General features: G+C 35.6%; 2 protein-coding genes and 1 pseudogene across 3 annotated transcripts; 2 read left to right on the top strand and 1 right to left on the bottom strand.

Annotated features, from left to right (window-relative positions):
- Positions 1–2860: 2860 nt before the first annotated feature.
- On the top strand, positions 2861–11308 carry LOC104723029 (disease resistance protein RML1A-like; annotated as a pseudogene). Its single transcript, XR_015579852.1, has 12 exons — positions 2861–3465; positions 3561–4656; positions 4772–5069; positions 5163–6080; positions 6243–6583; positions 6671–7111; positions 7204–8094; positions 8568–8664; positions 8909–8990; positions 9108–9277; positions 9367–10074; positions 10158–11308. The product of XR_015579852.1 is annotated as a disease resistance protein RML1A-like (transcript).
- On the bottom strand, positions 10396–10929 carry LOC104751252 (uncharacterized). The gene has a single exon (XM_010473170.2). It carries the CDS (start codon positions 10927–10929, stop codon positions 10396–10398), a length of 534 nt encoding a protein of 177 aa, XP_010471472.2.
- Positions 11309–12776: 1468 nt separating the features above from the next.
- On the top strand, positions 12777–13973 carry LOC104751244 (cytochrome b561 and DOMON domain-containing protein At5g48750-like). The gene has a single exon (XM_010473158.2). It carries the CDS (start codon positions 12777–12779, stop codon positions 13971–13973), a length of 1197 nt encoding a protein of 398 aa, XP_010471460.2.
- Positions 13974–14424: the final 451 nt, after the last annotated feature.

The following is a 14424-nucleotide window of genomic DNA, read 5'->3' as shown; positions in this document are numbered from 1 at the left end:
GTCTTTGATGCTCGTAATCGTTTTTTTCAATCATTCCTATCGTAATCGTTTTCTTTTGATTTTTTTGGGGTTTGCATATTTAATTGATTCCTTGCTCGCTTCGTATCTATTGGGGATATTTGGTTATCCCTTGTTGATTTTGTTAAAGGTGAATGTCAATTGGGTTGCAAATTTGTTTATATGAAAATATGTTGGCTTCTTTAGGTTTCCTAATTAAGTTGTGAGTTATTTTGTGTTATTTGTTGTAATTTTTTTCTCGTTTGTCCTGTGAGTGATTTTTTTTATTCGATGTGAGTTGTGTTTTGGGGAAAATTAATTTTCTTGTTTATCTTGCCGTAATTTTATAAAGTCCGGGTTGTTTTTTTGTTTCTTCGGTTGTTTTTTTCATATAATTTTGTGTTACGGTTGTCTGATTGTGACATTCATATATCTGAATCTTTTTAGTTTATTAAATATGTGTTCATCTCTTTGCATCTTTGTCTTTGGTGATGGATTTGTGAAGTGCTGCCAAATAATTATTTTAACTGATTTCTAGTTGTGTTTCCTTGATTGTTTGAAAGTGTTGCTTGGGTTGCCTTGTTTCGATATTTGAAATTTTAAATTATGATCAGTTTAATATAAATCTTTAACTATATTATTACCACTAATGAAAAATTATAGTATTGTTTTCTTATTTTAACATTTAAATTATTTTACATAATTATTTTTTATTTAAACTTTCGATTAATTATAATTAACAAAAAATATGCACTAAATGAATATTTTAAATTTATTTTAAAATAAAAAAATTGAATTCATAGGATTTAAAAATAGTGATGGGTCTAGAGAATTTGAATGAAATAGTGTTGGGCGTACAGATTTTAGATGAAATTTAGTTGATCAGTTTGTCATTTGTATGATTGTTTAAAGGGCTTATTAAAATCTGTAAGGCGGTTGTTTTTTGTTATTTGTTGTAATTTTTTTTTCCGTTTGTCCTGTGAGTGATTTTTTTGATTCGATGTGAGTTGTGTTTTGGGGAAAATTAATTTTGTTGTTTATCTTGCTGTAATTTTATAAAGTCCGGGTTGTTTTTTTTGTTTCTTTGATTGTCTTTTTCATATAATTTTGTGTTACGGTTATCTGATTGTGACATTCATATATCTGAATCTTTTTAGTTTATTAAATGTGTGTTCATCTCTTTGCATCTTTGTCTTTGGTGATGGATTTGTGAAGTGCTGCCAAATAATTATTTTAACTGATTTGTAGTTGTGTTTCCTTTATTCTTTGAAAGTGTTGCTTGGGTTGCATTGTTTTGATATTTGAAGTTTTAAATTATGATCAGTTTAATAGAAATCTTTAATTATATTATTACCACTAATGAAAAATTATAGTATTGTTTTCTTATTTTAACATTTGATTCATTTTACATAATTATTTTTTCTTTAAACTTTCGATTAATTATAATTAATAAAAAATATGCACTAAATGAATATTTTAAATTTCTTTTAAAATAAAAATTTGAATTCATAGGATTTGAAAATAGTGATGGGTATAGAGAATTTGAATGAAATAGTGTTGGGCCTACAGATTTTAGATAAAATTTAGTTGATCAGTTTGTCATTTGTATGATTGTTTAAATGGCCTATTAAAATCTGTAAGACCCATAAAATTAAAGAAGATGTGGCTGATGTGGCAGCTGAGGTGGCTGCATCATGAGTGAGAAAAGCTAACTTTATATATATACTAGAATTTGTACCCGCGCACGCGCGGGATTTTAATTTAAAATATTTCTTATCAACAGAAATTGTTGAGCTCAATATAATCATTCCAACTTTTGAGTATAAATCTATATAAATACTAAGCTTATATACTTTACTCAGTGATATACAACATATATATTTTTGAAGATAATATTTCTTTGTTATATCTATTTGTGATTTAACGTTGAATTTTAGTTAAAAAAATTATCAATAAGAATCATTGAATATGAATATAATTTGAAGATTAAAAGATAAATCTATAAAAATGCCGTACTTATTTTACTAATCTATATATAACATATATTGTCTAGTGTCGCAATAATATTGTCGACAATATTCTGACCTTTTATCTTTAAAAGAGTTCATTCCATATTCATATCCTATGAAAAAATAATTTTAAAAGTTCCAACGTCAATGTTGATCGTTGACCTAATTATAGAGACCATTTAAACATATCGATATCTTATATTAAATGCGATAAACAAAGTTTCATGAACAGTTTTAGTGCTATGTCGCTACAATGAGGCTGTCCAAATGCATCATCTGCAATAATAGAATTTCCGACTAAGTCATGAATGCTTAAATGATGAAACGTTTAAACTCCACAATGAATATCTATTGACTAATCCAAGTTACATATTTTTCTAAAATCTCATATGTTATTTGCATATGTTAATTTTGTGATGCAATCCCAGCTTCGTCTTCTCAAAAAAAGCATAGTGTACTTTAAATATGATTTTTTGTTAATGTTTTGGGTTAAATGCATTTGATAATATATATATATAAAGTTTTCATTTATTTTACTTAATTCATTTTAGATAGTTATTATTTTTATTATTTACTAAAAAATTATATTATTATTTATACTATTTTAAAATTTAATTAATTTTAGTTAATTCGTTTTTTATTAATTTTTAACTATTATTAATTATAAGTAATAAATCTGCAATGAATGAATATTAAAAATAATATATTTTTTAAGAAAAAAAATTGATTAGGTAGAAGTGAGTAAAATTAACTTTATATATATAGATATAGATTTTTTTGCGAGGGTAAATGAACCACATGCTCTTAAATAACGTAGTTTTCACTTTCTTTAATTATTTTTGAGTCAAAGGAATTTAAAAGTCAACAAGCTCAACAGTGAGAGAACTTATAATTTGTCTCCTTCGTTTAGTATGACTTCTCCCAACCAAAAAATCTGAAACCAGAGGACTTTTGAACAACTCTCAAGTCACAAATTCACTCTCATGGCTTCTTCTTCTCCTTCTTCGCCGCCTCAAACCTGGAGATACCGAGTTTTCACGAGCTTCCATGGACCAGACGTGCGTAAACTATTCCTCAGTCATTTACGCAAACAGTTTAGCTACAATGGCATATCCATGTTCAACGATCAAGAAATCGAGAGAAGCCAAACCATAGCTCCTTCTCTCACCCAAGCGATTAGGGAATCAAGGATCTCTATCGTCGTGCTCTCCAAGAATTACGCTTCTTCGGGATGGTGCTTGGATGAATTGTTGGAGATTTTGAAATGCAAAGAAGATATAGGACAAATAGTGATGACGGTCTTTTACGGCGTAGATCCATCTCATGTGCGGAACCAAACCGGAGTATTTGGGAGCGTGTTCAATCAAACTTGTGCTCGTAGAACAGAGGAAGAGAGGCGAAGATGGAGCCAAGCTTTGAATGTTGTGGGCAACATAGCTGGGGAACACTTGCTTAACTGGTAACATTTGCTATAATTTGGCTATTTTTTGATGGAAACTGTGATTTGAATCTCTCTCTCTCTCTCTCTCTCTCTCTCTCTCTCTCTTTTGTTAGGGAAAACGAAGCGGAAATGATCGAGAAGATTGCGAGAGATGTATCAGACAAACTAGTTGCTACTACACAGTCTAATGATTTCGATGGCATGGTTGGACTTGAACCTCATTTGTTGGAAATGCAGTCTTTGCTAGATTTGGATTATGATGGAGTTAAGATTGTTGGAATCTATGGTCCTGCTGGTATTGGTAAGACTACAATTGCTAGAGCTTTGCAAAGTCTACTCTCCAATAGGTTTCAGCTTACTTGCTTTGTGGAGAATCTTAGGGGAAGCTATCATAGTGGTCTTGATGATTATGGTTTGAAGTTGCGTTTACAGGAACACCTTCTTTCAAAGATTTTGAACCACAATGAAATGAGGATAGGTCATTTAGGTGTTATACAGGACAGGTTATGCGACATGAAAGTCCTTATCGTTCTTGATGATGTGGATGATCTTAAGCAATTGGAGGCTTTGGCTGATGATACTAACTGGTTTGGTCCTGGAAGCAGGGTTGTTGTAACCACGGAAGATCAAGAAATTTTGGTCCAGCATGGTATCGATATTACATACCATGTGGGGTTTCCATCTAGAGAAGAAGCTCTTAATATATTTAGTAGATATACTTTTAGACAGAGCACTCCATCTGATGGTTTTGAAAAGCTTGCCAAAAGAGTAACAGAGCTCTGCAGCAACCTTCCGTTAGGTCTCCGTGTCATGGGTTCATCTTTACGCGGAAAGGATGAAGATGAGTGGGAAGTTATACTGCATAGGCTAGAAATTAGCCTTGATCGAGATATCGAGAGAGTACTTAGAATCGGATATGATAGCTTAGATGAGAATGAGCAAATATTATTTCTCCATATTGCAGTCTTCTTCAACTATAACGATGGTGAATTGGTGAAAGACATGTTCGCTGACAGTAATGTGGATGTCAAAACCGGTTTGAAGATCCTAGTCAATAGATCCTTAATAAGTACCACTGGTACTGGGGAAATAGTGATGCACAGACTACTACAACAAGTGGGTCGTAAAGCCATTCAGAGACAAAAGCCTTGGGAAAGACAAATCTTAATTGATGCTCATGAGATTTCTCATGTCCTTGAAAATGATACAGTAAGTATTTTTTGTTTCTTTCTTTCTATGTGCATGTTATATTCGTTAGATATAACACATTGATAAAGTTAGCAGGCAAAGAGAAATAAATCCTCTTATTTGGAATTTGGTTTAGGGTACGGGAGTTGTTTCTGGCATATCGTTTGATACGTCAGATACCAAAGAAGTGTTTATAAGCAAGAGAGCGCTTAAAAGAATGCCTAATCTTCGTTTCCTCAAAGTTTACAAAAGAAGATATGATGGAAATGATAGGAATGCATATACCAGTAGAGATGGAGTTTCCCCATCGCTTAAGGTTACTACACTGGGAGGCATATCCAAGCAAGTGTCTTCCTCCAACATTTCATCCAGAATATCTTGTTGAACTGGATATGAAGTATAGCCAGGTTGAGAAGCTCTGGGATGGAATCCAGGTTGGTTTCTCTATTTCTTTGCATTGAATCTATGTATTTTTCTCTGCATGTTATATGATATTGGCTTGTCTGTTTTGTTGTTCTATATATTAGCCTCTTACAAGTCTCAAGAAGCTGGATTTGTCAGCGTCTTATCACCTGAAGGTTCTCCCAGATCTTTCAAAAGCTATAAATCTTGAGACATTGAAACTGGGTATTTGCGTGAGTTTGGTAGAGATTCCATCCTCATGTTCACAACTTCATAAACTACAGAAGTTCTGGTTGAGTACTTGCAACCAAGAAGTCATTCCAGCTCACTTGAGTTTGGAATCCCTTGAATACGTCTTCATGAGAGGATTCTCAAAATTGAGAAACATTCTAGTTATCTCAACGCACATAAAAAGGGTAGATGTATCAAACACGGAGTTAGAAGATGTACCTGCATCAGTTACGCTGTGGTCTGGTCTAAGGTCTTCTTCTACTAAGAAAAGTGGAATGCTCAAGGAAATTATACATCACCACACGAGTGTAACCGAACTAGCCCTGAAATATACTGACATTGCAAGGATTCCAGATTCCATCAAAGCTCTTCATGGGTTACAACACCTTATTCGTCAAAGCTGTAGATCACTTGAATCAATGCCAAAGCTCTCTGGTTCACACACATTCCTACGTGCAGAGGATTGTGAATCACTGGAGACCGTATTCTGCCCTTTGAACACTCCAAATGCGCTGCTCAGTTTCGACAACTGCTTCAAATTGGGTCAACAATCGAAAACAGAAAATATGCAACAATCATCTCTTCATGGGTCGGCTCTCTTACCTGGGAGTGAAGTACCTGCAGCATTCCATTACCGAGCTAAAGGAAGTTCTTTGACCATTCTTCCTAATGTTATCAATCTTCTTTCTGCTTTCTCGAGATTTAAGGTTTGCCTCGTTGTTTCACCCAACCATCAGATAAAAGAAGGTAGCATTTCCAAACTATTGTGTCGTACCACAGGCAAAGGGGACGTATTTCTCCCCATTCATGAGGTCTACGTTTACACTTTTCCTGGATTTCAAACGGAACACCTGTTTATATTTTACTCTGACTTCCTTGAAGATCATATTAAGTACCCTGGATTCTGCAGAGAGATAGTGTTCGAATTCATCAGCATATTCAATGACTTCGACGTTATTGAATGTGGTGTTCAGATTTGGACCAAGCAAAGCACTGAAGGGAGAAATAAATCAAGATTAAATAACCAAGTGGTTGGATATCGTCTACATAGTGTCAGTCATGAGATCAATGAGATTGAATCCAGCGATTCCTCTGAAGATGAGAGTGATGTCCATGTCCCTGCTCCTCGTAGTCGTAGATATGTGTGTGACTCGAACCCTATGAATATTAGACGCAGAAAGTACATAAATTGTTGGAGTCTACTCATGCTCTGCTGCGATCTTTCTAGTATTATGAGAACCATCAGAAGATTTGTTTCAGGAAGATAGGAGAATAGATGCGAGGAGCAAGGAAGAACCATCTCTTTGATATTATGGTAGATTTCTTCCTCCGTCTCATTGGATATTTTTGTTTCCAATTAATTAGAAACAGAATATCATTCGGTATGTCCTCATGCTTGCAGATTATTTCATAGAAACCTTGCCGCAAGATTTCCCAAGGACCATTTCAAAGGTACATTTTTGTTTCAGAGTCGGCTTTACGTTGTTCTTAATTACTTACACATTATTTGTAAAAAAATTTTGTCAGCAGTTAATTACTTAATTACTTATACTGGGATATCTCCTAGTATTGAGTAATAGTGAAATACAGAGTTTTAATAGTGAAATACAGAGTTTTAATAGTGAAATACAGAGTTTTGATGAGCTCAGCAACAAATCGCATAAGCAACAATAGAAAGAAGAGAACAACTCAAATGGATTGAAAGTTTTGGAACCATAGATAGAGAAAGGTGTCTTGGTCTGGAGTTGGAGGTTGTCCCCGGCTGACTGCATTGTCAAGCCCGATGAGTCTACGTCGAAGCAGAAGTTGTATATCCTTCCTGAGCTTATCTGTAGAAGAGGAGGTAGAGTGAAGCCTTGTATTACGCCCAAATTGAGTATAGAAGAGCTTGAAAAATTAATTGGCAGATGACATTAAGCTTCCTATTTGCGGTAGGATTCTTGATCCAAGTGAGGAGTCCATTGAAATTGTTAGAAAGAGGCGGATGTAGCTGAGCAAAGAAATCCAGCCATAAGACCTTCGCATACGAACACTGGAAGAATAGATGGTCCCTTGATTCATCCCCTGCTAGACAAAGTAAACAATTAGCTGGAACCTGCAAATTCCAACTTCTCAATCTGTCCCTTGTCATTAGTCTGTTAAGCACCGTGAGCCAAACCATGAATGCCATCTTGGGAATTCTTTCCTTTAGCCATATTTGAGAATGCCATTGAACCCTTGGACCTTGCGGGTGCAAATGCCTCCAGGTTCTCATTGAGGAGTGTTGGAATTCTTACTTTGACCTCTGTTTTACTCACAAAGGTTTGATCTCTCACTTCCTCTCTTTCACTCTCTTTGTTTCACTTTCGTTGGTGTAGAGAGAGAGAAAGTATCCAAGAAGCGTTTATGCTTAACCTTCTACATTGATAATATCTTGGATGAGGTTCTATTAGAGCATGTACAACGGTGGTATTTAATGGGTTTTTAGGATTGCTTAAGAATAAAAATAAATCATAATACATAATAAAAGTTAAAATCGATCCTTAATTAAGCATTGTTAGTATCGATTCTTATCTCACATGCGTCTTTCTCTGATTGGTTCGTGAATTTAACAAAAGAAAAAAAAAACATCGACGGAAGCTTTTTTTTTCCTTCTCTTCCTCTCTCTTTCATTTCACGAACCGATTCCAAAATCGGTGTTTTTTTCTCAAGTCGGAATCCATCGAATTGAGAGAGGAGATGAATCGGAAAAGGTTGGGAATCCGCCGTTCATGCTTCTGAATACCTCCTTAGGTCTGCCAAGAGATGGACATTATTACTCTGCTTTGGGATACTCTTCACCGATAGGTATGAATTTTTTTATAAATTTTGAATTTTTTTTTTTTGTTTCTGAAACAGTTTTTGAATTTGTTCTCCTTTAGTTTTAATTTCACATGATGATGCTCTTTATTATGGTTTGTTTCTTTCACATGTTGATCGAGTTTAAAAAATTAAGTTTCGTGTTTCAATGAGTTTTGATTGCTTTATTCAGTTTCAACATATTTTGCTTTCTGAGATTTTATAAATTTTCCTCCTTTTTGGGTTTTGACTGGTTTATAATCACCATTGTTTCGAAGCTCAATGTTTTAACTTTTGATTATTTTGGTCTGATTGGTAATTTCGTTTCTCATTTGCTATTCTCTTTGGTTTGATGAAACAGAATGAGAATTTATATCAACTCACATGATGAATATTGTATATGCCGTTGGATTTAGCTACAAGACATGATTTTGAAACTAACACACTCTAAAAAACATTTGGTATAAAATTTACTGTTGCAGGATGTGGAATATTTCAGAGTCTAAAGACATAGCTCGACCATCCGTAACAGAAGCTGAAAGGTTGAAGCTGATATCTGAAGGCTGTGGTCCAAAAACTGTGAGTGTAATGTGCTCCTTGTTGGATCCTTTTTGTATGTCTCTAATTAGGTCTGCCAAGTCTAGGCTCCTCTGATGCACAAGGCTGGAGGACATGTGGTTTATTCATGTTCTTGTTCTCTTTCCGTTTGGGATATCTCTTTGTTTTTATAAACTTGATTATGAAGTTTGGCTTCCTGAGTTTTGGACTTTGCCATCAGAAACTTTTCAAACACGATTTGGTCCTTTTGATTGGATGTTTATAGTTTTGAAGGGAGAAAACCCGGCGTGTTTTCAAGTGATGAAGATGTCGTTACAAGAACTGTGGAGGTTATGCTTATTGTTCAGGTTTGTGTCTTGAATGGTATAAAATGTTTTTCATCCATTCTACGATTATTTCTTGTTTTAATTTTTCTATCTCATGTGAAACTATCCATGTTTGTTTAACTGGTTCTGATGAGGCAGAAGTGGCAACTGAGTTTAAAGAAATGGCGAAAGCGTTTGCTGAAAGAGCTAGAGCAAGCTCTCCAACTCTTCCTCTGACTGTATTAGTAATGCAACGATCAATGGGATTAGCAACTGCAAGTTTCTCTTTGATGCAGATAGTCGAGGTTCTATAAGAAGAAAAGCATCAGGTTAGTAACTCGTCTCTTTCCTCTATCTTCTCTGTTTTTTGTATTTCTGATGCTACATCTATTAATCCTACTTGTCTCTGTTATTTCAGGTTTTGGATGATGCTTTTATCGATCAGTGTTGGCTTTGATGGACACACTTCTTCTCTATGCTATGTCTTCAGGGAAGTAACATCATTTGGATCAGTGTTGTCTAATCATGTTTAAAGGATCAACTTGTTCAAACTTGAGTGTTAATTTTCAAAAAAAAAAATTCAGAATTTTAAGAACCCAAAATTAGGTTCTACCGTTGGAGCATACAATTTTACAGTTTTTAAAAAAGTTTTTAACTCCATTATTTCCAAATATTATAATTAAAAACATACTTAAGTATCCTTTTTTAGTATCTACCATTGAACTTGCTCTTACAACATCACAACACTTATATACTTAGGTTTATTGTTAACCTAATTACTATAGCAAACACACTTAACCCATAATGGTTAATGGGCATTTACTACACTCATGGCCCATGGCCTCTTTCTTTTTCTTCTTTCCTCTTTCACCTTACGACACAAAAGCTCTTCTCTTCTTCTTCTTTGATGCTTAGCATCTCTGTTCTCTTCATCCTCTCACCTTTCTCTTTGTTTCTTGTTTTGCAGGATTAACCAATTAATCAACTTCCAACAAGGAGAAGGTTCCCTCAGTTTGATCTGCAGACAACTTCCATAAGAATACATCATCACCCAAACCAATAGTAGGAGGTGAATGTTCCTGGAGACACGATCTGAGTAGCTGCACCAGAGGGTTCCTCCCACGAGGTAAAGTCCAACTCCCATTTACTGAGGCTTGGGATACTTTACTAAGAAGACCAATACCTGATACCTCGGTCCATTTTCACCAGTAATCTCAATCAGTGGGCTGAGACAATGCATCCTGGCCTGAGACAATCTCACAGTAAACAAAAGGCCTTGCTAGTAACCGAAGTTTTATCAGTCGCCTCCAAATCCAGCTTCCAGATAGTCTGAAATCAGCCGTCCAGAAGCTTCTACCCCTGATCAAGTGAGCTTTAATCCATGATACCCATAGAGAATCAGCTTGAGAGAAAAGAAGCCTGAGTCCAAAAACTTGGTTCCAATTCTTCAAACTTCGAATTCCCAGTCCACCCGAGGCCTTTGGAGAACAAACAACCTCTCCAATTCATCAATACATTTACTCGGAAGTAGAAAGATGGATGCCCAGAAGTTGATTGTGCTGTTTATGACTGACTGAAGAAGTTGCAGCCTGCCAACGAAGGAGAGATGTCGATGTGTCCACCCCATTATCCGACTTTTAACCTTGTCGATCAAGGGCTGATAATCTGTTGCAGTGAGTTTATGAGTAATGAGAGGAACACCAAGATATCTAACCGGCAACGAGCCATGGAGGAGGTTATGTCTTGAAGCCATATCCGTAATGCCCATTCGGTTGTTTCCATCCAAGAATAGACATGTTTTTGTAAGGTTGACTCCCAATCCTGATATTGACTTGAACTGATCAAGAACTTCCAGTATTGCAGCCAAAGAGTCTTCAGATCCATCAAAAAACACGAGGAGATCGTCTGCAAAGCTCAGATGAGTTACCAAGGAATTACCACACATAGGATGAGGCTTGATTAACTGCTGACTAGCCGCCATATCCACCTTCCGCGACAATATATCCATCACAAGAGTAAAAAAGAGGCGCAGAGATAGAGTCACCTTGGCGTAAGCCTTTTTTCCCAGGAAAATATCCTATGAGCTCACCGTTGAAAGCAATCGAGAAGGATGGAGTTGTAAAGCAAACAAACTAACCAGTTGTGCTAGATTTATTTTATAAATTGTTTTATGCTTGTAAATAAGTCATGCTAGATTTATTTTATAAGTCGTACAGTAGTCTCAATAATTGTTATTCGTAAGAATATGTATATTTACCATTTCTATACGTAGTGTCCTTTTTTTTTTTTTTCTTATATGAGAAAACAATTTCCTTTTTCTTTTTTCCTTTTCCTTATATATATGAAAAGTAAAAGTAAAACCCCTTGTCGCTCTAGACTCTAGTCTATATATATACTACAGTACTACACCAACAAAGCCAAAAATTAACAAGAGTTTATTAGCTTCAGAGTCTCTCGTCTCATCCGTTCATCCCTGAATCAACAATAGGCACGAAGAGGAACATGGCGACTCATGAGTCGCAGATTGGACTCGCCTTGATCTCCAAGCAACGTTCAAGTCACAATATGAAGACATTCAAGTCATTGGGATCACTACCTTCTTCTACAAGTTCTACTGATGCAATCTTCATCATTGATGAAGACGACGACGGGGAGGAGGTTTCGTCATACCTAGAGCCGAGTAATGACAATGAATTAAGTAGCGTGGTCAAGGGGTTACTGAAGTCGAAGGATGATGATGATAATACTCCATACAAAGTAGATTGGTTGTTTTTGTCTGCTGATCTGCATGAGAATGACGGAGAAGAAGAACGATGATGAGAGATCATTACCAACTCCTCTAGAGTCTGCCATGGTAAGCGTTTGATCCATGGCTACATCTTGACGAGACGACATGAATACATGATAGATCTCTTTTCTTCTTGTTTTCGTTAATTGATATATATTTTCTTATTATGTAAAGCAAACATCTAATGGATCTTGTTGACCATGTATTTCCTCCATCTATATGAGAGTATTAATGTTCCTACTTGCGATCGACTTTAAATTGCCATATTTTACCCGAAAGAATACCCTTTTTTTTTTTCAACCCTTTCACATAACGGAAGTGCAACCGTATGAAGACGTACTACTTTGGGTCTGTCAACGTGAACACTTGATTACAGTGTTATACAATTTTAAAGATCATGAGAAGGTAGCAAAGTAAACATATTTTAAACATACAAGTAAATCATACTCAATTTTGTAAACATATACCTCAATCAGCTTGATGCACAAGCAAGCCCAAAAAAATTAGAATTGGAAGTTTAGGAAGTTGTGAGAAATAAGGAAATTGTCTTCCTAGAGAGATTAGGAAAGTGAGTCTTTAAGTTCCTTATAAATAGAGATGTCGGATTGTGACTTCCTATTATTTGAGATTAGAGATATTGAGAGCTTTAGGTTTTTAAGTTATTTTTCCTAAAGTAATAAAGAGAGTTCTTTTGAGATTGTGTTGATTCTCTTTCTTGAATCCTAGAGTTTATATATATTTGACGTGGTTCTCATAATAAATTAAATTATTTCTAAACTTCGCAGAATGATTAAAATTTAAACAATATGTCGGCCACAAAAATGAAAAGGTAATCAAAAATATATAATGGAAATTTGTTGCTGAAGAAAAAAAACAATTCCTAATTACAGTTGGAGTTGGAATTGTACGATAAGGCTATATATAAATAGACAACTCATGTAACTCGGGGAATTCATAAATCTCTTTCTTCGAAAGGAAAACTGGACTCTTGACTCAGGAAGATTCAATCTACGTCTCCGAGTAAAAACGCAATCATCATCATGTCTTTGTCTTCAAGAACCATATTTGTGGTTTTGTGTTTTCTATTCGTGCTCGCTCCATACTTCACTAGAGCAACAATCGATGGAGTTCAGGGTAGATGTGACTCTCACATCTTTAAAAACGGAAAACACTTCCGCTCTTGCATTGACCTTCCTGTGTTAGACTCGTTTTTACACTTCAGTTACGTACGAGAAACCGGAGTGCTTGAAGTTGCATATCGTCACACCAACATCGAGAGTTCCAGTTGGATTGCTTGGGGGATAAACCCTACGAGAAAAGGCATGTTAGGTGCTCAAACTCTCTTGGCTTACCGTAACTCCACGTCTGGTTTTATGCGTGCTTATACTTCCTCAATCAAGGACTATTCAACTATGCTTCAAGAAGGTCCTCTCAGTTTCCGCGTAACACAACTAGCCGCTGAATTTCTCAATGGAGAGATGACTATATTCGCCACTATGGTGTTGCCTCCTAACACAACCGTTGTTAACCATCTATGGCAAGACGGGCCGCTGAAGGAAGGTGATAGACTTGGGATGCACGCCATGAGTGGAAATCATCTCAAATCCATGGCTACTTTGGATTTGCTGTCCGGACAAGTCACAGCCACAAAAATAGTGAATGGAAACATGATTCTTGTCAAAAGAATCCATGGACTGGTCAATGCGGTCTGTTGGGGGATTTTTATGCCCATTGGAGCAATGGCTGCAAGGTACATGAGGACCTACAAAGGACTCGATCCCATGTGGTTTTACGTTCACATCTTTTTCCAAACTACAGGTTATGTCGTCGGTTTATTGGGAGGATTAGGAACTGCAATCTATATGTCCAAGCAAACGGGAATGAGATCTACACCACATACAGTGATAGGGATACTTCTGTTTGCTCTAGGATTTTTGCAAATACTTGCGCTCAAAGCAAGGCCGGACAAGGATCATAAATATAGAAAATACTGGAATTGGTACCATCATACAGTGGGATATGTAGTGATTGTTTTGAGCATCTATAACATCTACAAAGGCCTAGCTATCTTGCAACCGGGAAGCTTATGGAAGATTGCTTATAGTACCATCATCGGTATCATTGGTTTGTTTGCAATTGTGATGGAGATTCTGCAATTTAAAAATAGATGGGGTTATTTGTGGTGCAAGAAATCTGAAGACCTAGAAGCTATTCAAACTCCTTCCATTGATGTCTAGTTTTTAAGGTTTTCAAGCATTCGTATGCTCTGTCTTTACGTTGTTATGATTATTTTCCATTTTTACTTGTAGAAGATTTATTTCAGAATGACAGTTCTTTTGTTAAATAATCAAACATGATTTTTTTTTTTTTTTAGTATTGTTAATGGGATTTTACATTGCTATGACTTTTGTGTCATTCTTTGCGTTTAGTTGTAAAAGACTTCGGATTTTTTTTCTAAAGAAATTATACTAAAAACTTTCGATAGAAGAATTCGAAGTTTTTTAAATAGGCCTAACTGAGCATATAAAATGTGTTAGTATGTCCTAGCCTCGTAGGAGGGTTCAAACCTTAATTAAGACGATAAAGTCCAACAGAAATCAATTAGTGCTGATTTTCAAATGACTTTGACGTAATGAAAATTCTAATGCTTTCTAAGGCATTAATTCGCTAGTATTTACATATTTCCAA

Source organism: Camelina sativa, chromosome 2, assembly GCF_030686135.1.
Source record: "Camelina sativa cultivar CO46 ecotype springtype chromosome 2, ASM3068613v1".
Classification (NCBI taxonomy): domain Eukaryota; kingdom Viridiplantae; phylum Streptophyta; class Magnoliopsida; order Brassicales; family Brassicaceae; genus Camelina; species Camelina sativa.
Note: the sequence above shows the minus strand (reverse complement) of the source record. Positions and strands in the feature narration are given on the sequence as shown.

What these genes read in the sequence shown, in the direction of transcription:
- LOC104751252 (XM_010473170.2), bottom strand. Translation starts at nt 10,929, where the DNA reads ATGGCGGCTAGTCAGCAGTTAATCAAGCCTCATCCTATGTGTGGTAAT.
- LOC104751244 (XM_010473158.2), top strand. Translation starts at nt 12,777, where the DNA reads ATGTCTTTGTCTTCAAGAACCATATTTGTGGTTTTGTGTTTTCTATTC.